The following is a 23,277-nucleotide window of genomic DNA, read 5'->3' as shown; positions in this document are numbered from 1 at the left end:
GCAGCCGGGAACACAAACTTCATGAATCTCTGCAGGAATATCACAGATTCTCTCCTGTCAGGTCACTTTTCAGACCGCAGCACTCGCTGTCTCTGTGGCTCAAACCTCTGCGTAACGCCCCGCCCCCCTCAACTCCTGCGACCAATCAGCGGTGAGACGGGCGAGGAAACAAAGCGTCCGATTGGACGGGAGCAGCAGCGGAGGCGAGTTTCAAGGCGCCCCGCGAGAGAGGCGGTGACCGGCGGGGGGCTCCTGGAAACCGGCCCAGGCTGATTCCTCAGCTCAGTCCTGCAGAGCTCACGGAGGGAAAACAAGTCCGACTAACTAATGTCGAGCTTTTTACTAACAAAGACAACTTTCTATCGTGCGGCTTTGGACGCTTTTATGAAGAGAAAACTGCTGCTGAGTTTCTTTACGGATTTCTTTACATGCGCTGCAGCTCGAGGAGAAGAAATGACTTTGTGTGATTCTTCTCTCGGTCTTTATGAGTCTCAAATTCAGCTCAGAGACTCCGAGTTTGGATCTGTGGCATTTTAAAGTGTTTGTCCGTGAAACAGAGAGGATTTCACTCACCGGCTTGTACTTAGAGAGGACTGGAGTATGAATAAACCCCGAAATCCGACATTTTCCTGTGGAGTTGTGGAAAGTGCTGTGGAATATTAATAAAGGAATGCAGCAGTAAAGAGCCCCTTACAAGTTTTTATGCTGAACACACACCAGCAGCCTCAAGCAGCAGGACTTACCTTCTTTATTTATTTTCTTTGGCTTCAGTAAACAGTTGGAAAGCCTCTGCTAGTTTGTGGAAACTACTTTTTCCCTGCCTCTGGGGGTTGTATGATACATCATGGCGGTGGGGAGAACCTGGCGGTGGGTTTGGGTTTGTGCTCTGGCCGCTGTGCTGTTCCAGCCATGCTCCAGTCAGTATGAGAAGGGGATTTCCATCCCAGAGCATGGCTTCTGCCAGCCCATCTCCATCCCCCTCTGCACCGATATCGCCTACAACCAGACCATCATGCCCAACCTGCTGGGCCACACCAACCAGGAGGATGCTGGGCTGGAGGTCCACCAGTTTTACCCATTAGTCAAAGTTCAGTGCTCCATGGACCTGAAGTTCTTCCTGTGCTCGATGTATGCTCCAGTCTGCACAGTTCTGGAGCAGGCCATCCCGCCCTGCAGGTCTCTGTGTGAGCGGGCTCGGCAGGGCTGTGAAGCACTCATGAATAAATTTGGCTTCCAGTGGCCAGAGAGACTTCGATGCGAGAACTTTCCTGTCCACGGCGCCGGAGAGATCTGCGTGGGTCAGAACACAACAGACACCGACGGCCCCACCTCAGATCCGACCCCGAACATCCCTAAGTTTGTGACTTTGCCGCCACATGTCCGGACCAACCAGCCCTTCTCCTGCCCCCTGCAGCTCCAGGTGCCCACCTACCTCAATTACCATTTCCTGGGGGTTAAGGACTGTGGCGCACCCTGCGAGGCCTCCAAGCCCAACGGACTGATGTATTTTCGTGAGGAGGAGTTGAAGTTTGGCCGGCTCTGGGTTGGGATCTGGTCTATTCTGTGCTGTGTGAGCACGCTCTTCACCGTACTCACCTACCTGGTGGACATGCGAAGGTTTCGCTACCCAGAGAGGCCAATCATCTTCCTGTCCGGCTGCTACTTCATGGTGGCGGTGGCATACGCCGCCGGCTTTCTGCTGGAGGATAAAGTGGTGTGTATCGACAAGTTCAAGGACGATGGATATAAGATGGTGGCTCAGGGAACCAAGAAAGAAGGCTGCACCATCCTGTTCATGATCCTGTACTTCTTTGGCATGGCGAGCTCCATCTGGTGGGTGATCCTGTCGCTCACCTGGTTCCTGTCTGCGGGGATGAAGTGGGGTCACGAGGCCATTGAAGCCAACTCTCAGTATTTCCACCTGGCAGCGTGGGCAGTGCCGGCGGTAAAGACCATCACCATCCTGGCCATGGGGCAGGTGGACGGGGATCTGCTGACCGGTGTGTGTTACGTCGGAATCTACAATGTGGACGCCCTGCGTGGCTTCGTCCTGGCACCGCTTTTTGTCTACCTCTTCATCGGTACTTCCTTCCTGCTGGCGGGCTTCGTGTCACTCTTCCGCATCCGCACTGTCATGAAGCAAGATGGCACCAAGACGGAGAAGCTGGAGAAGCTGATGGTGCGAATTGGCGTGTTCAGCGTGCTGTACACGGTGCCTGCCACCATCGTCATTGCCTGCTACTTCTACGAGCAGGCCTTTCGGCCGCAGTGGGAGCGAACATGGCACATGCAGACATGCAAACGCTTTGCCGTGCCGTGCCCGGCAGGAAACTTTGCGCCGATGACACCGGACTTCACCGTGCTCATGATCAAGTACCTAATGACCATGATCGTGGGCATCACGTCTGGCTTCTGGATCTGGTCGGAGAAGACGCTGCAGTCGTGGTGCAGGTTTTATAAAAGACTGAGCAACAACAACCAGGGAGAGACGACAGTGTAGAGCTCAGAGGATGCGACTCAGTTCAGCTTCATGTATTTACTCGGACATGTTGAGGAAGTTTGACTCTTGGACATAAAAACAGACAGTAGTTTTGTGGCTCAATGAGCTTCTAACTGAGCCTTTTGTTCTCTGAGAGGACGGATGGAAATGTGAAGCCTCTTTTCAAACCCTCTCAGAGAAGAACAGCAAGAACATGCACACTTCAGATGTGCTGTTATAAAGACTATTTTTATATCTTCTAACTGCCGTCACATTGATGTCTGTCTGATTCCGCCCCAAATGAAATGTCCACTTGTTTCTCTTTAATTGTTCATATTTGTACATTAACTGAAACATTATGAGCCTCTGAGAAATTCAGGTAAAACTTTACTTTATGGGTCCGTAATTTCTCAAGTAGTGAAGATGTTTTTTGGTGCTGATGCAGGAAAAAGTGACAAAGTTCAGTGTTTATTTTATTTTTATTTAACCAGGAAGTCTCTTTAGATGCAATATCTCTTTACAAAGGAGAGCAGGCCAACATGGCAGCATAAAAACATGGTCACATAAAAACATACAATTAGTAATAGGGCTCCCAATAACGATTATTTTCTTCATGAAATCATTACCTGTTCAGTCCATAAAATGTCCATCAGTTTCTTGTAATTCAAGGTAATGTCCTGAAATGTCTTGTTTTGTCCTAAACCCAAAAATATTCAGTTTTCAATCATAAAGGACTAAAAAACATAAAATATTCACACATAAGGGGTGAGAACCAGTGGATGTTTTGGCACTTTTTCATAAAAAAAATACTTCCAATAACAAATAAAGAATGAATTAAAATTAATTTGGGTTTAAATGGCACTGTTTTTTCCTGCAATTACTACTAAAATAATAATTAATTCTTTCAGGCATCAAATGATTTGTAAAATTATGGACCTGTAAACTGAAGAATCACTGAACTTTCATCTGTTTATTGATGACAAAGACTGATCACACTTCCTGTCATTAAGAGGTGTTTTGTAAATATATTTTTCTGAGTTATGTATTTATGAGAATTTTAAAATAATCTTTTACACATTTTTCTCTTTGTCTTTTTCAATGCTACACGGCTTGTACAGTTTTACAGAATAAAACACAAAAGTTTCCAAAGCTGCTGCTGTGACTTGATTGGAGGAGATGTCAGGAGGTTTTTTTTAGGTTTAGAGAAGTTCAGCAGTAAAACACTGATTCACATGTTAACCCTGTCAGATTACCACTGTGGTTTATAGAGAGAGAGGAGTGTTTGTTCCAGACAGCTGAAATTGGATCCTTTCTTCTGTCCTGACTGCTCTTTTTCTTTTTCTCAGCCCTCCTTTTTTGTCCTGACTCGAAGAAATGTTGTTGAAACTCTGAGCCTCAGTGAGTGAAACCAGAGACATTTAACCTCCAAATTCAATCTTCAGCAGCTCAGGAGACATTTGAGAACTCAGAAACACACAAGAGTTCTACTGGAAAGTTTAGTTTTTAATTTCCAACTTTTCTTTAAGTCAAAGTACCAATATATTCATATTAAAGTGCTCTGTTACAAGTAATAATCCCGCTTTCAAAATCAAAAGAATATAACACAAATTACACAAGTATTATCAGCTTCATGTAGTTGAAGGAATAATTATTGATTATTGATCAGTGCAGTTATAATGTGTCTAATATCTGCATTAAATGTAGAGTATTACTCTTCATTGATGAAGCTTTGGCGCCCTCTGCTGGTGAAAAGATAAACTGCATGCTGTCAGATTAATGAACTCAGATTACATGACTTGTTTTTAAATGATAGAATACTTTAATATTGTTATTAGAATTGTACTAATGACTGCTGTTAACCACAATGGTACCAACAGTGATGTCATCAATACAAACATTGATGCTTCGTATTGATCTGGATGTAATTTGACTGTTAAAGTGACTCACAGAGAAACTCTCATGATCACTGTCCCCCAGTGGTCATTGTCAGTAACTACAACTCTCCACATACAGCATTAACAGTAATACTGATGTTCACACTGACATTATGACACATTTACTGCATTATGTAGTAGCCATAGAGAATACAGCTGGAGATAAACTATAAAACTGACCTGCACAGGCTCCACTGTAAAAAGTTACAAACAGGGGATACATTGTAAAAAGTGAGCAAAGGTAAATGCTCTGTAAATTATTTCAAGTAGTGGATACACTCTAAAAAATGAATGTGTTTGACTCTTTATCCTCCTGGTTTATTATTATTTATTATATGGTTATTACTCCTGCTTTTAACTGATCACACCAAGTCATCTGCTATTTGATTTTTACAGCTCAGTGAAAAAGACATGAAGTGCTTTTTTACAGGGGTGGACACTTGTACTGGTCTAATGGTTAGAGAGGAGGGCTGGTGTCCAATAGATTATTAGTTCCATCCCCAAAATGAGACAAGTGACAATTGACCACCTGTTCCTTCCTCAACACCACCAGAGCATGAACATGTGAACGTTTCCAATGAAATCTTTCTCCCAGCTGTCTGACAGATAGCTCAGTAGGATGAGAAGAGAGAGAAAACACTTAAAAGCTTTAAAAAGATGAGTGTGGCACAGGCAGTTAGAAAGCTCTTGTGGGTTTGATCCTCTGTGAGTTTTGAAATCCAACATCAAGAGGAAAGACTGACAGCTGTGAGAGAAACAATCCCTATAACGAAGATCCAATGGCTCAGAGAGCAGGATGGTTGTTTTGATATATGAAGGTTGCATGTCCAATCCTTAGTCAGCAGATTTATTTTAGTCTGAAACCCAAAAGTATAAACTGAAAAGCTCTAAGAAACTGTTCAGAAAATATCTTTACTGGTGGTTCAGGCTGTTAGGAGATTAGTCTGAGAGTTTGGAGGTTGTGGGTTTGATCCTCAGTGAGTTTTAAAGTCCAACATCAAGAGGACAGACTGAAAACTGAGAGAAATAAACTCAGCAACAAAGATCCAACAGCTCACCAGGTAGGACAGCTGCTTGGTGATTCTGAGGTTGTGGGTTCAATCCCCAGTTGCTACTTTTAAAGTCAGAAACCCAACATCTACCTGGAACAAAAGTCTTTGCAGAGATAGGTTATTAGAGTGTGTTATTTTCAGCCTGCTTTTTGTGGTGACATTAATGGACTTTGAGTGTGGTTGTTGCTGCTGATAATACTGGGAGTATTTGTGTTGTGTTTATCATGCTAAACTGATTTGTGTCTGTCGAGTTGCTTGGAATGCGTTGTGTTAGCTTGCCATTATATGTGAGACCATGGGTTGCATTTTATTTGTTGAAGTCAGACTGCAGCCGACAAAGAAGTACATTTGCACGATACGTTTCTGTGAAAATAAAAACAAGTGCCATTTCTCCTCATGATCACTGTGGTCTTTTGTTCTTTGGTGTTTCACCCTCTCCTCTCTACTAACCACATTGCATGTGCTCACAAACACACTGTTTGGTTATTGGTCCCTGACCTCAGAGTGGTGCCCGATAATTATTAATTCATATTAATAATTTTATTGATTTTTAAGAATTATCTTTGATAATTACTACTTATTGCTAATAACCGAATCTGCTCCTACTGAGTCTCACCACTTACAACATTTTTAAAAATTTAAAAAATATGTGGAAACTTCTCTCTGCAGGATCGGGTGACACACCCCAAATCAAATAAAACACATGATCAACATTTCTGCTTATGTCACTATGAACAGCAGTATTGATCTGTTTAATATTAGTATGACTATCACTTGATATTAATCCTTCAGATACTTCCTGTTGTTGTAATCAGCTGCCTTCCCTTCAGTAGACCCTATGATTGTCTCTACTGTAGGAGTGCAATAGAGTCTTTGACCACACTGATAAATGTCAGTACATTTATCATCCTTTACAATAGAGGGGCACTGTTTCAGTCATTTGAAGAAACAATGAAAACTGAGGAAGAAATGAATGCAACATTTTAAGCGTCCACCCTCACTTTAACTTTAACATAGAAGTCAAATTAAAGTCAAACATTCTGTTATTAAAAATATAAAGAGGGACAGCGAAGCAGAGTGAAGATATTTCAGCCATATTTCAAACATATGGAGGCTGTTAGCTCACTGTCGTTCTTCAACCTCACACCAGATAGAGCCAAAGTCAACAAACTTTCAAATCCTGTACATAATGTCATAGGACATTGTTCTGATCATTTCTGTCTGGATCAATATGGATATTAGCAGAATCAATATCATAAATAATAATGATGAGCGAAAAAAATAAAATCTTTATTCACAGACAGACAGCAACAATGTGTGGTACAGTTCAGAAATTAAAACAATGCTAAAATACGATGTAATAAATATTGATATGATCAGTTTGATATAATGATAATCCATCATGATGAACATTGTGGTTACATGATCATCTGATGAGTCTTAGTTTCGTTCATTTATTCTGCTGATACAAACTGTTGATATTGCATACTGTTATGTACAGTATATATGTGTATGTATAGACTAAATAACAATACATATTGTATATGACTGAAAAAAACTGTCAGTCACGTGGAAACCATGTTGGGTTTGGAGAGTCCATTTACAACTAGTGAGAGATCAGGTTGGTATTAAATAACATTAGACGGTTTCTTTAAGAGGAGGAGACTCTCCCTCCTCCAGAGAACACAGAGTCACTGAGGAACCAGGCCAGCCGTGTGACCACAGCCCAAACCCAAACCCAGCATACAGAGGCTGAGTGAATGTGGTGTTGAAGGTGTGGAGGTGGATCAGTGTGTCAGAGGAGACTCTGTAGAAGGACAGAGTGCCAGTTGGACAGTCCACATACACTGCTATTCTGTTAGAGACAGAGGAGGAGGAGGAGGAGATGACTGTTTCCCTGTTATTGTGACGGACAGAGTAACCATTATCATGGCAGATCAGACTCCAGGACTGATCATTCCCTCCAAATCCACAGTCATAACTGTATCCTCTCCTGTTGATTCCTCTGTAACACACTGATATATAAACCCATCCTCTCCACTCAACTTCCCAATAACAGCGACCAGTCAAAACATTTCTACACAGCAGCTGAGGCCTGCAGTTAAATCTGTCTGGATGATCAGGATATGACTGATCCTCCTCCACACGTGTCACCTTCATGTTGTTGTCAGACAGTTTGAGTTTTGTGTGTGCTGTGTTTGGATCCAGTGTGAGTTCACAGGAATCTGATGGAGAGAACGAGACACAATACAGCTGCAATTATTGATCAATCATCCGTTTGATAATGACATCTTCATCCTCAATAGGATATTAATTAGTGATATCACAGTTTGAAATCGCTTTGTTTTCATGAATCAAATGAAAAACACACTTACACTTCCTCAGACCTGGTGTCAACCATCGGACTTCAGCAGGCTGCAGCCTGAAAGGAGGAGGGGGGTCAGAGCAGCACGTTCTCTTTCAGCATGCAAACATGGACGTGACATCGCTCTAGTCAACTGTTTTATTATTCTGTTCAAATGTGGGCTTGGGCTTTGATAGACTTTGATCCAATCTGAATCAAGTATCCTAATCCTTCTGAAACCCTGACGGAATCTAATCATGTTTAGCTTTCAACATTTACAGGAAACTTCAGTTAGAAATAACAAAAACTCAAAGATTCAATTGAGATCTGTGATCAGCTCTGACAGTCAAAATGTTTCCAGTTCTTCCTCCTCTATCAGACATTGTCTCTCCATACCTGAGAGTGTCCAGTCTCCAGTGTGGGTCCTCCAGTCCAGCAGACACCAGCTCCTCTCCTGAGGCTCCTGGATGATTGTAGCTCAAGTCCAGCTCTCTCAGATGGGAGGGGTTGGAGCTCAGAGCTGAGGCCAGAGAAACACAGCCTTCCTCTGTGATCAGACATCCTGACAGGCTGCAAACACACAAAACAACACACATGTCAGACAGTCTGAGAGTACTGTTGTGTGCAGTCAGATACAACAACAAAATGTCTTTAAACTAACTCCATTATGGCTGGTACTCAGGAACAGAACAGCCCAACTAGGAAGCACGAAACCATTATCTTTGAGGCCATTAGGAGCATTCAGATGGACATTAATATATTTAAAATTGAATTCCAAACAACCATTGACAACAAAATTGACGATTTCGCTGATTTTACTAAGTTTCACAGAGACTACCTCCGATAACCAAGCACTCCAAGCAGCAAATAGAGCACATGAAAGCACTGTGAAGGAGCTGGAAGCTGCTGCTTCTGGCACCTCCGATGCTATCACTTCACTGGAGTGGAACATTAGCCTACTGACCAAGGAGCTTGAGTCTACACACCAGAAGTGAGAGGATTTAGAGGTCAGCACATGGAAAAATGACCTCAGGCACGTAGGCAATAAAGATGGTGGCTGCGTCCAAGGCCAGTGGAAGGCGACAGGCCCTGGGATTTCATCTTTCAAGTTCACTTTTTCCACATAAAAGAGGAGATTCTACCCTGACTTCACGAGGCTACACCAACTCTTCACTTCAAGGACCAACCCTTTTATGTCTTTCCAGACTTCACCCTGGCCATCTCCAAACTAAGGGCATCCTATAGTGAAATGAAGTGACTGCTCTAAGTGAACCACCTGACATAAAGTATGGTCTTTGATACCCCATTCAACTGTAGCTGATCCACAATAGTAAGAGACAATTCCTCAAGTCTGCCAATGAGGTGGAGACATACATTAACCTTCATCTGAATAAATAACACTTCAGACTGAACCTTATGTAAATTCTGTATAGTAATGAGTGACTTTGGTTGCTCTTGCTTTACTCTTGGGAGCGTGTTTCCTGCTTTAGTTAGAATTTTCTCCCTTTTAAGCAAGACTTTATTATTTCTCCTCAGATACTATATGGTATTTGGTTAAATTACTTGTACTATCCACTGTTTTTGGCCAGGGACATTGCAGTGTCCTAGTACAGACTATAAATAGGGCACAGCCTGCTGGACCTTGCTGCCGCTATCTTTAAAATTACTTGCTAATATCAGATTTGAGTACTGAATTCACCATCACAATTGTCAGTGCAAGTATAATCACAAGATCAGAGCTTAACTTGCCATCGGCACTCATTTTCCCATTGATTGCATACTCAACAGACCTGAGCTTCATGCACAGGAGTTGAATCTTTTGCATTGATAAACTTACCCTAATATTATTGTCATTATTATTATAATTATTATCTTTTTTCCCTTGGTTTGTTTTGTCTGTTTGCTTGTCCGTCCATTTGTTGTTTGAGGAATCCCTATACATATGATGGCTAAGCCATTAGGCGGCACTGTGGTTCAAAGATGTTTATCCTATCCCTTTTCTGCAGTGAGCACTTTAGTGTACACTTCAGAGAACATGTTTGTTCAACCTGTACCTTATTTGGGAAGGTACTGTTTGGGTTGGGATGGGTGGCTGTTATGGCCAGTTTTCCCGGGGTTTAAAGTTTGGGTCTGTATTTTTTACTTTGTTTTTCTTCCCCTGTTCTCAACTTCTCCTACATGTGGTCAACTGAGAGCTTTACCTGACAGTATTGTAATAACTTCTCATTTTGAACTCTCACCGAACAATGCCCACCTTGACTGATGGAGCTACTGTTATCTACTTTGTGTCATGAAAAGTTAAGGGGGCTAATAACCCAGTCAAACTTAAAAGAATACTGATTCATCTAAAGCTTTTCTGCAGGAAACCCACCTAAGGCTTAAAGACCATTCTGTGCTGCAGAGGGGTTGGGTGGGTCAGGTATACCATTCTAACTTTAATATCAAAGCAAGAGATGCTGCCATATTAACCAGCAAGTCCACCCCCTTTATTGCCTCTAACGTCACTACAGATCATAATGGGAGATTTATCATGGTGTCTGGCACAATCTTTGGCACTCCACTTATTTTAGTTAACATATATGTGCTAAATTAGGATAACTCAAAATTCACATCTGCACTCTTTTCCTCTATTCCAAATTTAGAATTTATTTAGATTTATTTAGATTCCCATAAGTTGGTTCTGGGGGGAGACTTTAATTAATTTTACTACCACGAAATCATATGTTTTACTTCAATCCTTTCTCAGTAAATATGCCATACGCATTGAATTGTGCTCTCTTCACCCACGAGACAGACAATATTTTTTCTTCTCAAATGTCCATCACACGTATTTGGGAATTGATTATTTTCTGCTAGATGAGAAGCTTCTTGTTAATCTGAAGGGCTGCTCCTATGAGAGCATTGTCATCTCTGATCACTCACCAGTCCTGCTCGAGCTCTCATATCCTCAGAAAATCTTCTCGCCAACAAAAAATTTGTGTATTTAATTTTACGGGAAACCCTCAAAGTATATCTTTGTGGCCCTATGATATCTTTCTCAGCCTATCATGAAAGATCACAAGGTCAAAGGCTAAACAAACTGTGTCAATTCATATCCTCCCTTGATGGGGGTTATACAAACAGTCTGTCACAAGATCTTTACAGCATCTGCTTTTGCAAGCTGAGCTTGATGAACTTTCTACTGACCAAGCAGAGAAATCACTCAGGGGCTAAATTCAAAAGATATGAGCAGGGTGACAAAAGTAGTAAGCTCTTTGCCCGCGAGATACATAAGATAGATGCATCCCAATTAATCCCAGCAATAACAACCTCTTCAGGGGAGGTCACAGTAAATCAAGGAGAGATTAACGATAGCTTCAAGTAGTTCTACTCCTCCGTATATTCCTCATCATCAGCCAAGACCTAAATTTATTTGACACTTTTTTCCCAGAGTTTGCAGATCCCCAGTATTGACTAGGCTAATTGTGAGGAGCTGGAAAGGGATATAACTTCTCAAGAGATATCTGATGCAATCTCTTCCCTTAACGGGAGGTAAAACCCCAGGACCAGACAAATTTTATAAGGCATTCTCTAATATCCTCACCGGGTTCCTGTCATTGGTATTTGCAGAGTCACTTGAAAATGAAAGATTGCCAACCAGCCTTTATTGAGCTTCAATATCACTGCTATTGAAAAAGGATAAAGATTCCCTTGATTGCAGCTCTTACCGCCCAATTTCCTCTCTAAACTTGGATTATAAAATATTAGCTAAGATTTTAGCCAAACTGTCTTGAAACCTCCCTCCTATTGGTAATTTCCCCTGATCAAACTGGGTTTATTAGAAACACGTTTTCTTTTTGTAACACTAGACAACTCTAACATTCTCTACGCACCCCCTTCTGAACAAGCAGACAATCCAGAGGTTGTGATCTCACTTAATGCAGAAAAAGCCTTTGACCGCGTCAAGTGGGACTATTTAATTTTTGCACTCAGTCGCTTTGGATTCAGTTGGAATTTCATCAAATCTATCCCCCACAGCTACCATATGCACCAACAACACTTCCTCAGCTTCCTTCTTGTTACATAGGGTTCCAGGTAGGGCTGCCCCCTCTCATCACTCCTATTCGCGATAGCAATCGAGCCTCTTGCTATCTCTCTTCGTTCAAAGCAGAATATTAAAAGGATTGCATGGTATGGCAACCAACAGGTGCAAAAGTGGAACTGTATGTGGATGATCTTTTGGTGTTTTTATCCAGAGCCGATTCCTCAATGCCACAAATGCTCTCAAGTTGAATTTGTGCAAAAGCGAATTATTACCTGTTAGTAGGGCCACCTTTCAGATTCCCTGGAACTCCTTTCAATTCCTCTGGAATTCCAGTGGATTCCAGAGTTCCAGTTTCCACTGGAAACTCATGCTCCTTTCATTAATTGGTAGAGTTAATGTTGTGAAGATGAATATCTTAAACGAAATGTATGTATTTGTTTCAATGCTTGACCCTATTATTCCTTAATTCTTTTTCTCAAAATTAGACAGTCTAATTTTAGACTTTGTTTGGAATAGTAGGGCACCTCACATAGGTAAAAAAAAAAAAACATGGCCAGAAGCCTGGCAAATGTACCACTGGGCTGCGGTTTTCAGGGCTCTCCTGTACTGGATGCATCCCACTAACCCTGACCCATCTTCAGAACAGACCCAGATTGAGGAAGCATCTTGTTATCCAGTCACCTTGTCCTCTCTTTTTTGCTCCTCTTTCGCCTTATCATGGGATAAGGTGCGCAATAACCAACCTAAGACACTCCCTTAACATTTGGGCTCAGTTCCACTAGGCATATGGACTTAAAAATCTCTCTCTGCTTGACCCAATTCACTGTTATGATTTATTTCCCCCCTCCATACATGATAGTGCATTTGCTGCCTGACAGACTCTGGGCCTCAGCTTTGCTTTTACAACTATACTTTAACAATCATTTTGCCTCATTTGCACAGCTACAAAGCAAATATCATCTTCCAGTTAAACATCACTTTAGATACCTTCAAGTTAGAAATTTCAATCAAACTAATACTCCGAGCTTCCCTTCCACAACCCCGCCCACTATAATTGATTCCATCCTTCAAATGACTCTCAAGGCTCCAGAAAGACACCATCAAATTTGCGAGTGAGAGGCGCTTGGAGTGTAGATACAGCCAACAAATTAGATGATCATACCTGGGATGGTGCACTGGATCAGATATTTTCATCATCCTTCAATGCCAGACATAATTTAATAAAGTTCAAAATACTCCATCGGGTTCTTTGGTTCAGGGCCAAGATAAGTCATATTGCATTTGGAATGTACCAGTTAATTTGCCCCTGTCTGGGCTTCAGTGTGGGGTGGTGGCCCTAGTTACACTTCTTGCAAGAAGGGTCATTTTTTAAATTGTAAATCTCCTGACACTTTACCATTCAGACACTAGGTTAGAGATCTGCTGATGTCTTTAGGTTTAGAGAAAATCTGACATTCACTTAAGGGTGAATCCAATATTTTCTCTAAGATCTGGGACCCCTATAAAGTTTATTATGCAAAGACTGATTTTTGACAAATTGTTTTTCATGGTTCCCATGCAAAGGACTTGCTTCTGATTTTTCCCCTCCCTGTCTTTTTAATTTACTATAATCATCATTAGTACTATTATCATTATTATTATATTTCTTTATGTAATCTTGCTAGCCAGGTATTGTCTATTTGTGTCCCCTTGGCATGTATACGTGTTCTTTACCATATTTTTAGCTTGTCTCGCTCTGTATTTCTCTGACTGTATGTGTTTGTGTGTCTGTATGACTGACAGGCTATGTAATAGTCTGTTGACCTGAATTGTTCTTGTTCTATTCATGTTTTTAACTACAAAACCAATACAAAAGATTTTTTAAAAAACACATGTAAAGTAATTCTGTACTGCTGACGTTTTGTAAAAGCTGGTTTCAGAAATTGTATTAGCAAAGTCAGTTAATGTTTATCCTCTAATATCATTCAGATTTTAAATGTTTATCTGTTAAACAGGTTGATGAATCCTGACCTGAGAGTTTCCAGTGTACAGTGTGGACTCTCCAGTCCAGCAGACAGTAGCTTAACTCCTGAATCTTGCAGGTTGTTATTACTCAGATCAAGCTCTCTCAGACTAGAAGACTGTGACCTGAGAACTGAGGACAGAGCCACACAGCTTCTCTCTGAGAGGTTACAGTCAGTCAGCCTGGAGAGGAAATGAAAAAGGGAAAAAAATGGTCCTGTTGAAAAATAACAGGGTACTTAAATAATGATGAATAAATCCAACTATCTATGTACACACAAAGCTTTGTTGGAGGCTTTGACCACTGGTAGCAGCCTCAGAAGAGCCTCCTCTGAAGCAGAGTATTTCTTCAGGTCAAACACGTCCAGATCTTTTTCTGATGACAGTAAGATGAAGACCAGGGCTGACCACTGAGCAGGAGACAGTTTATCTGTGGAGAGACTTCCTGATCTCAGGTACTGTTGGATCTCCTCCACTAAAGAATGATCATTCAGTTCATTCAGAGAGTGGAACAGATTGATGCTTCTCTCTGCAGACAGATTCTCACTGATCTTCTTCTTGATGTATTCGACTGTTTCCTGATCTGTGTGTGAGTTGTTTTCTGCCTGTGTCAGCAGGCCTTGTAAGAGAGTCTGATTGGTCTGCAGAGAAAGACCCAGGAGGAAGCGGAGGAACAAGTCCAGGTGTCCATTTGGACTCTGTAAGGCCTCATTCACAGCACTCTGGTAGAAACATGTCGCTGCAGATTCTTGTCTAGTTTCAGACCTCTGGGATGTTGTTTGTTCTTCTGCCAGCAGATTGGCTCCAGAGTTGATGAATGTCAGATGGACATGAAGAGCAGCCAGAAACTCCTGAACACTCAGATGGACAAAGCAGAACACCTTGTCCTGGTACAGCCCTCTCTCCTCTTTAAAGACCTGTGTGAACACTCCTGAGTACACTGAGGCTTGTCTGATATCAATGCCACACTCTGTCAGGTCTGATTCATAGAAGATCAGATTGCCTTTCTGCAGCTGCTCAAAAGCCAGTTTTCCCAGAGACTCAACCATCTTCCTGCTCTCTGGACTCCAGTGTGGATCTGTCTCAGCTCCTCCATCATACTTGACATTCTTAAGTTTGGCCTGAACCACCAGGAAGTGGATGTACATCTCAGTCAGGGTCTTGGGCAGCACTCCTCCCTCTCTGCTTTTCAACACATCCTCCAGAACTGTAGTAGTGATCCAGCAGAAGACTGGGATGTAGCACATGATGTGGAGGCTTCGTGATTTCTTGATGTGGGAGATGATGGTGCTGGCCTGCTCCTCATTTCTGTATCGCTTCCTGAAGTACTCCTCCTTCTGTGGGTCAGTGAACCCTCTGACCTCTGTCACCATGCCAACACACTCAGGAGGGATTTGATTGGCTGCTGCAGGTCGTGTGGTTATCCAGAGGCGAGCAGAGGGAAGCAGTTTTCCCCTGATGAGGTTTGTCAGCAGCACATCCACTGAAGTGGACTCTGTGACATCAGTCAGGATCTCATTGTTGTGGAAGTCCAGAGGAAGTCGACACTCATCCAGACCGTCAAAGATGAACACAACCTGGAACTCTTCAAACCTGCAGATTCCTGCTTCTTTGGTTTCAGTAAAGAAGTGATGAACAAGTTCCACCAAGCTGTACTTTTTCTCTTTCAGCACATTTAGCTCTCTGAAAGTGAATGGAAATGTGAACTGTATGTCCTGGTTGGCTTTGTCTTCAGCCCAGTCCAGGGTGAACTTCTGTGTTAAGACTGTTTTCCCAATGCCAGCCATTCCCTTTGTTATCACTGTTCTGATTGGTTCATCTCTTCCAGGTGAGGCTTTAAAGATGTCTTCTTTTCTGATTGCTGTTTCTGGTTTGTCTGGTTTCCTGGATGATGTTTCAATCTGTCTGACCTCATGTTCATCATTGACCTCTGCAGTCCCTCCCTCTGTGATGTAGAGCTCTGTGTATATCTGATTCAGAAGGGTTGGGTTTCCTGCTTTACCAATCCCCTCAAACACACACTGGAACTTCTCCTTCAGGTTAGACTTGAGTTCACGTTGACCAATTGAAACAGGAGTTTCTGAATGACCACACAAGAAATAGGATCAATAATTATTGATAATCAATAAAGAAAATACATAATTATATAATATATAATTTAAAGAATGCATATCTAAACATATTTTCCTCCATCTCTTGAGACATCAGTAAATGTCTCATTTATCCAGAATGTTAAATCTTTATAGAAATCCTCTTACTGCTCTGCAGACGGTCAGCCAGCTCCTCCTGCTTCATTCTCCTCAGGAAGTGCAGTGTGATCTTCAGAAATGCCTCTCTGCTGCTCCTCCTCTGCTTTTCCTCCTCACCATCCAACACCTCCTCATCCTCCCTCTGACTCTCTAAGCTTTCTGGGTAATCTGAATGCAGAACCTTCTGCATCTTCTTCAGCTCATTCTTCACAAAAGTGACAATGTTTTCCTCCAGCAGCTGGAACAGAATATGAGTGACACAATCAAGCTAAATCATGAAGCAAACATCAGATCTGAAGTAAAAGAAGTAGTTGTTGTACATGTACAGACCATAAATATGGAGTCCAGGTGTGTTTGATGCTGCTGGGCAGACTGACCACTGGGAACCTCTGAGCTCTCCTGGTCCACTCTGTGGAGGAGTCATGAAGAAATGAGCTTACATTTTGTCTGTCCACACAGAGACAAACACAAGCTGAAGGTACATCAAGTGATATTTGGATGTCAACAGAGAATCAGATGACTGCCTCTAATGGTAAAGCTTTATTAGTCCTACTGATCCCACTAAGAATCAACAGCTCAGTCTGTTCATCAGTCAGTTTGTTTTAGTCCCAACAGCTCTCATCAACCCTTCATAGAGCTCTCCCTCCCTCACTGTAGTGCTGCTGACGTACCCTGGAGCAAGGCAGGTAGAGCCAGTGTGTGGGCAGCTCCCAGTACAACCAGTACCCTGATATTCACTTACTTTTTCTGTGAAGAATGTTGATTTTTGAAGAGTAATGGTGAATGTATTGACTCGTCGCTCTTGAAGGACACACAGCTGGGTTCAGGTTTGTCCAGCTTCCTCCTGATAGAAACACAAGATAAATTCTGGTCAGCACCCAGAACACTGAGACCATTACCTGTTAGTGATACTAACGGTTCTGCTGCGGTTATTTGATGTGGCTAACACACTGCTTCCTTTAGCTCATCTTGCCAGTGACTAATATTAACAGTGTAATCTGAAAGTGACAAGAAGCCAAGCTGACCACAGCTGCTGGTCTCTGAGAAGGAAACTACCAACTTTTAATGAGCTTACAGTGAAGTCACTGCCTGTAAGCACTCACTTAAAGCTGAGGACAGAGCAGGAAGTCACAACAGCAGTTGCTGATATTATAAAGTCACCTGGGCTCCGTTCTTCATACCTGAATAATGTAAGTTAAAAGTCGTCCAGATCACAATATTGACAATTTGACATCAGTCTGGATTTTTTTGGTTCTTTGAAGTGGTCTTAAAATTAATCTGGAACTGTTGTCATAGCAACAAGTCCTTAAACCAAAACCTACTATAGTGCATGTTATTGATAGTCAGTTGATCAGGACCGATTTACTCTGAACCCCAAACATGAACTCATGTTCAGATACATGTCTCACTTTCTCAGATTTATAATGAAAGAATGTTGGTATAATTATGATTTTAGATGAGAACATGCAGATTATTGACAATTATTACAATTTATTGTTGTAATTATCAAAATTTAATTTTATAATGAAGAGTTATGTATACTCATGAGTGATAAAATATATAACTGGATATAAGTTTGTGCACTAAAAAGGAATTTAAATTTAGTCTGAGACTGAGCAAAAAGACATAAACTCACCTTAAAGATTCTGACTGTTAAAGGACCAACAGAGCAGAACATGTGACATTTAATCTGACATTTGAACTGCAGAACTCACTTTGCAAAAAGTTGTTAATGCAATTAAACATACTTTCTTAAGTTTCTAAAAGTTTTCATTGTGTGTGGTGAACGTGTAGAAAAAATAGAAACATTGTGGAGCTCAGTGTCATAAAATGACAGCGGGGGCCTGTTTCAGAAAGAAGGCTTAATAAACTCTGAGTCTAACCCTGAACTCTGAGTTGATGAACCTGAGATGGGAAACTCAGAGTTTTCAGTCTTAGGAGAGTTTGTTCAATCAACTCTAAGTATGTTCACTCTGAGCTCTGATACTACAATTTATGGCAACAGGTAAATAAAAGGCAGAGCCTCCATTTTAACACAGTAGACATGGAGATATTAATGCATGTGTATGCATATGGTGCACATTTATCTTTAAAAAAAATAAGGGCCTAAGTTAAAGCAGGTAAAAGTGTCAATAAGTTAACACAATAAAGTTTTATTCAGTGTTGTCCATTAATTCATCATTTACCAGACTTACATTTCCTTTACAAGGATAAAGTTGAATCTGATTGTGTATCAGGCTGCAGTTACGTTACATTTTAAGTATATTTGTTCAGCTTTTATCTGACGGAAAAAACACAGGAGGCAGCAACTGAAGATGAAAAATTTAGTGAAAGATTTAAAACATAAGTGGATCAAAGACACAGAGACATGACTGTAGCTCACAGTCTGATAAGTAATAATGTGTTTGGTGATTTGCACTTGAAAAGGTGTCAGGGTTAAAATACAGTAGATTTTAAATGTTCAGACATATTCGTATTTTGACTCAACAGCATTAAGTGATCCTACTCACTCAGAAATATTAACATATAATCTCCAATATTATAGGAATAATGTTCCATCAGTGTGACCAATAACATCATGAGTGATAGAGATAATTATTAATTGATCCCATGTGTCTAAAGCTTCATACTGACATTTTACATTTAAACTGAAATGACACATTATGTGCAATAAAGATTTCAGTGCAGGAGCTGCTCTAACAAACTGACAGACGTCTTGTGTGCAGAGTCACAGTTTATAACAGAAGGACATGCAGAGGTTTTATTCTGAGCTGAGGCTGAATTCACACTGTGTCATATTTGAACATGAGAGCAAAAACCGCTGTTCAATGAAATGACTGATGCGCATAAAAGGGGTAACTTTAGGAAGTCCTGAGTAACTAAACTAATACCCAACTAGGATTTTGATTCTGACAGAGACAGAAAACCTCCACTAATTAATGTGCTTGGATACAAGCTTTGAAACGGACTGAACAAATGAGGAAATTAAACAATGTGTCTGGCTCTGTAAGAGGAAGGAGACAGAGAGAAAATCAGGGTTTGTTGAAGAAAACCTGGCAGTGAACAGGTTAGCTTCACAGAGTCAGTTACCGCAGTAACTGACCCTGAGTTTAAGTTAGCTCTCTTTCTGAAACTGAAAACCCAGAGTTTCCTTCATCTCAGGGTGAACAAATGCAGAGTTTTCATTAATCCAGCTTTTTGAAACAGGGCCCAGGAACACAGAAAATCTGACTCATGCCTTTGAATCTGTTGCCCCAGTGCATGGTGGGAGGGTTCCCAACACACCGGCCAACCGGTCAAAGCAGATGGCCGCCCACCTAGAGTCTGGTTCTGCTTGAGGTTTCTTCCTATTAAAAGGGAGTTTTTCCTTAGCGCTGTCACCAACTGCTGCTCATGGGGGAATTATGGGGTCTCTGCAAAGTAAAGAGTTGGTCTAGACCTACTCTATGTGAAAAGTGCCCTGAGATGACTTTTGTGGTGATTTGACACTATATAAATAATATTAATTGAATTTAACAATAGTCACATGATCAGCACTCAGCCATATGAATGCTGATCAATGTTTTAACCCTCTGCTCATTCTGCCTTCATTATTCAAGATAACTTAATCCATGGATTGGTAATCAATCCTCAAACTGCCTCAGAGAACCAAATTATCTGAGTGAGAGTTAACAGGATTGTTTTAGCCTGATAGCAGCATGTTAGCCTGGATTAGTTAAACCACATCTGAAGAACAAGACCCTGATCAACACTTACTCTTTCTGTGAAGAATGTTGATTTTTGAAGGCTAACGGTGAATGCATCGATTTGTCGCTCTTCAAGGACACACAGCTGGGTTCAGGTTCAGGTTCAGGTTCAGGAGGGTCTGGTCTATGCTGTCTCCTTGTTCTTCAACACAACATACACAGAGCTTTGAGTGTGAATAATTATGGAGGAGAACAGTGATGGACAGTTAGAGATCCTCATCTCACCTCTGAGCTTTGGTCTGGCTGTCATGTTCCCCACACAGAGAGCTTTTAGAGGGAGGGACTCCCTCCTCTCTGTCCTCACACTGATCCATGCTGCTGAAGTCACATCCACATCAGTCACACACACTTTCTACCTTCATCTGGAGAGGAAACACAAATCATCCTTTACATCATTTCTCCTGTCAAATCTAAAATATCAGCTGCTCCTCCTGTGATTGGCTGTTATTTTCTGTTATATATCAGTGTGAATGCAGCCAGACAGCAGTGTGATGCAGAGAAAGCTGCCATCAGCTGCTGTACTTCTACTATCAGTCCACTAGATGGCGTCATGAAGCTGCAGTGAAGTGAAGAGCAGCACACATGATGCATGGAGGATTTACATCCACTGACTCACACTGACTGAATGTGAAAGTAAACTTCAAACTTCATTAATATTCAGTCAATTCAACACCAATAAACAACATGTCAATAGTTTCAGTTATCTATGAGTTCTCTTTGATGTTGTTGTCACATTAGTAGTGCACATGACGCACAAACACAAATGTATTAAATGATTAGAATCAGGGCACATTTACTTTGATATGACTTCTTTTACAGTAAATACAAACTTGTTCAACACTGTGAGACATTTAACAATGCATATAAAATGTCATTTAGTGTAAAGTGAAACTATTTTACAGCCTTTTTTAATTTAGCAGTTTATTTTTTTTCAAATTGTACATAAAGCCGACAGTGTTTTAATGTGGTGATGGTACACGTGAACGTCTGAGAAAAACTAAGTAGTTACAGATGAACTCTGATTACAAAGATATATGAACGAATCATACATAGGGTGAATTCGAGTAATGTGGTATAATATTTTAATATGAAGCCAATACATTATATCCACACACAAGACCATTCTGAAATCCTCAAGGTGTTTTCTAATCATATCAGAAAAGAGAATGCAAATGTCACACTCAGAGAAGAAATGGCAAACATAAAAGTGTTCCTTGTGCCAAATTGTCCCAGGTCAGTAACACTCAAGGCCGAAGAGCATGCCCACATTTGGTCATTACAATGTTTTTGCTGTTACAGATATAGTATAGTAGTGTATTATGTATTAAAATTGGCAATAATATAATTTGCAACCTGCTTAAAAATGACCTGCCTTCAAATTAAGCATTACAAGAGTAAATGAATGACTAATGAATAACTATTGGCACATTTAATGCACTTGTGCCTATTTCACCAATTGAGCAACGTATATGACTGTCCTACATCAGTAAAACCAGCTGTCCCACATTTCAAACCATATTTTCTAAAGTGAGACAATGAAAAATTGGCTGAAATAAAAAATATGAAACATATTTTCATCATATTACAGCATATTTTGAGGCATGAATATATCATAAACACAACCTGATAACAATCAGCAACATTGCTTTGTTTATGACAAATTTATATCCTTAACATTAAATTACCCAAAATGCTTTGTCATTGACCTTTGACTGAAATTCACAGTAAGTACTTATAGTTGAAGGATTGCCCTGCCCCAATCGATGATATCACATGTGTTGAGTCATGTGATTTTATAACATGACACCCCAGGTTTAATTTGACAGCAGTTGTATTCATCAGTATTTGGTAGAGAAAGAGTAGATGCATTTGAGCTTAGTTGTCTCACATTACACTAATTCACCCTACATGATCACTTCCTGTCTAACTGTCTCCCGTTTGACAGGAAACAGTAGCAGGCCTATACTGCAGTGTCTGACTTCATGCCGGTGGAAACAATGTTAAAAAAAAATAGATTTAGTTTGATTTGTGAGAGCTGAAGAAATTAAATAATTATCAGCTGTTCTTTAATATTATTTGATTCCAGTAAATCAATCATTTAACAACATGTAGATTTATCTTCCAACATGAGAGTTCTCCAAACTTTCTGATGAAATACAAACATCAACTACAAACATCATACAACAAGAAACAAACCTCGAAGTTACTAAAGAGAAAGTTCAGCTATGAAACAAAGCAGACTTACAGTTAACAGTCCAAACTGCTGAAGACGAAGACTCTCCACTCGACGTCTGTCAGAAAAGGGAACTGTTTCTCTGAGTTAGAAGATGGAGGCGGGACAGTTAGCAAGAGCTGAAATAGGAGGAAACCCTCACAACATGATGACAGTTCATGGATGTTTTGTTTATTTTTATTTTCAATATATAATAAATTATTTTGGAAGAAGAGGAAGAAGAGGAATTCCCTGATTACCTAATTTCATCATTATTTAATTCTTGTCAGCATTATGAACTGAAATAACATAAAACTTTTGTAAACAAGTGTGACATGAAGATTCTCCTCTGTATAGATGTGAAGCCCTGACAGTCTGAATATCTGATAGATAAAGGATATAATGTCTGTTTCTGGTCCTGTCCCCTTGTATTTGAGTATTGATTGGTGTTTTACTTTATTCCTTTTTTTACTTGCACATTACACAATACATTTTAACAAAATATTAAAGATTTGATGTGTACACAAAATAATTCACATATATGTTACAAAAACACACTTTTACCTGCATGTCAGCTATACATGAATTTAACCACAACCTCTCCCAAAAACTCAAGACAAAATAAATAGAATTATACTGAATAAAAAAAATTAATTTCATTTGAATTTCTTTATCTTTGGTATGAGATGTGAACGAGTTTGACAAGTCAGCTGTATGGTCAGCATGTTGACCAGCAAGCAGTGGTCCGCCTGATATAGGTTGAATTTCCATGTGAAATAATTTAATAATATAATATAATAATATAACATTTTAATAGGTTATAATCATGCAGAACACCTTTAAAACAAAAACAGTCACTGATTGAGTAGACGGATCTGATAACATTTTACTAAATCGGGATCAGCTTTAACAGGATGTACATTCTTTCTGTTTTTTGTCACCGCCCCCTGCTGCTGCCCGATTTCATCCACTTTCCAGGCCAGGCACAATCTGAACGTGTCTTTTTACTTTCACTTTCTCTGACACTGTGGCGTAGATTCTTTTCTCCATCTAAAGGTAATGTAACCGACAGTTACAGTTCAGAGTTTTACTTTTTAATGTCTCTTTGTTCATGTTGTTAGTGCTAACTGCTGTTAGCTTAGCTCCTCTAGAAACAGCAGAACTCTGCCGTTTGATCGTTGAAAGTGTCGTTTGGAACTTTAAGTGAACCCACAACTAACGGCTGGAGCACCACTA

General features: G+C 40.7%; 2 protein-coding genes across 2 annotated transcripts; one reads left to right on the top strand and one right to left on the bottom strand.

Annotated features, from left to right (window-relative positions):
• The first annotated feature begins 224 nt into the window (after positions 1-224).
• LOC122976078 (frizzled-7-like) lies at positions 225-6,735 on the top strand. The gene has a single exon (XM_044344365.1). The coding sequence runs from the start codon at positions 845-847 to the stop codon at positions 2,498-2,500; it is 1,656 nt and encodes a 551-aa protein (XP_044200300.1). The 5' UTR covers positions 225-844; the 3' UTR covers positions 2,501-6,735.
• LOC122976053 (protein NLRC3-like) lies at positions 5,752-22,218 on the bottom strand. Its single transcript, XM_044344320.1, has 11 exons — positions 22,075-22,218; positions 20,055-20,191; positions 19,840-19,971; positions 16,826-16,927; positions 16,414-16,492; positions 16,093-16,321; positions 14,114-15,914; positions 13,844-14,017; positions 8,206-8,379; positions 7,841-7,887; positions 5,752-7,690 (listed from the first exon to the last, which is right to left on the bottom strand). Exons 2-11 carry the CDS (start codon positions 20,141-20,143, stop codon positions 7,104-7,106), a joined length of 3,414 nt encoding a protein of 1,137 aa, XP_044200255.1. The 5' UTR covers positions 20,144-20,191; positions 22,075-22,218; the 3' UTR covers positions 5,752-7,103.
• Between the last annotated feature and the right edge of the window lie 1,059 nt (positions 22,219-23,277).

The sequence above is a fragment of the Thunnus albacares genome, chromosome 24 (genome assembly GCF_914725855.1).
Source record: "Thunnus albacares chromosome 24, fThuAlb1.1, whole genome shotgun sequence".
NCBI lineage: Eukaryota > Metazoa > Chordata > Actinopteri > Scombriformes > Scombridae > Thunnus > Thunnus albacares.
Note: the sequence above shows the minus strand (reverse complement) of the source record. Positions and strands in the feature narration are given on the sequence as shown.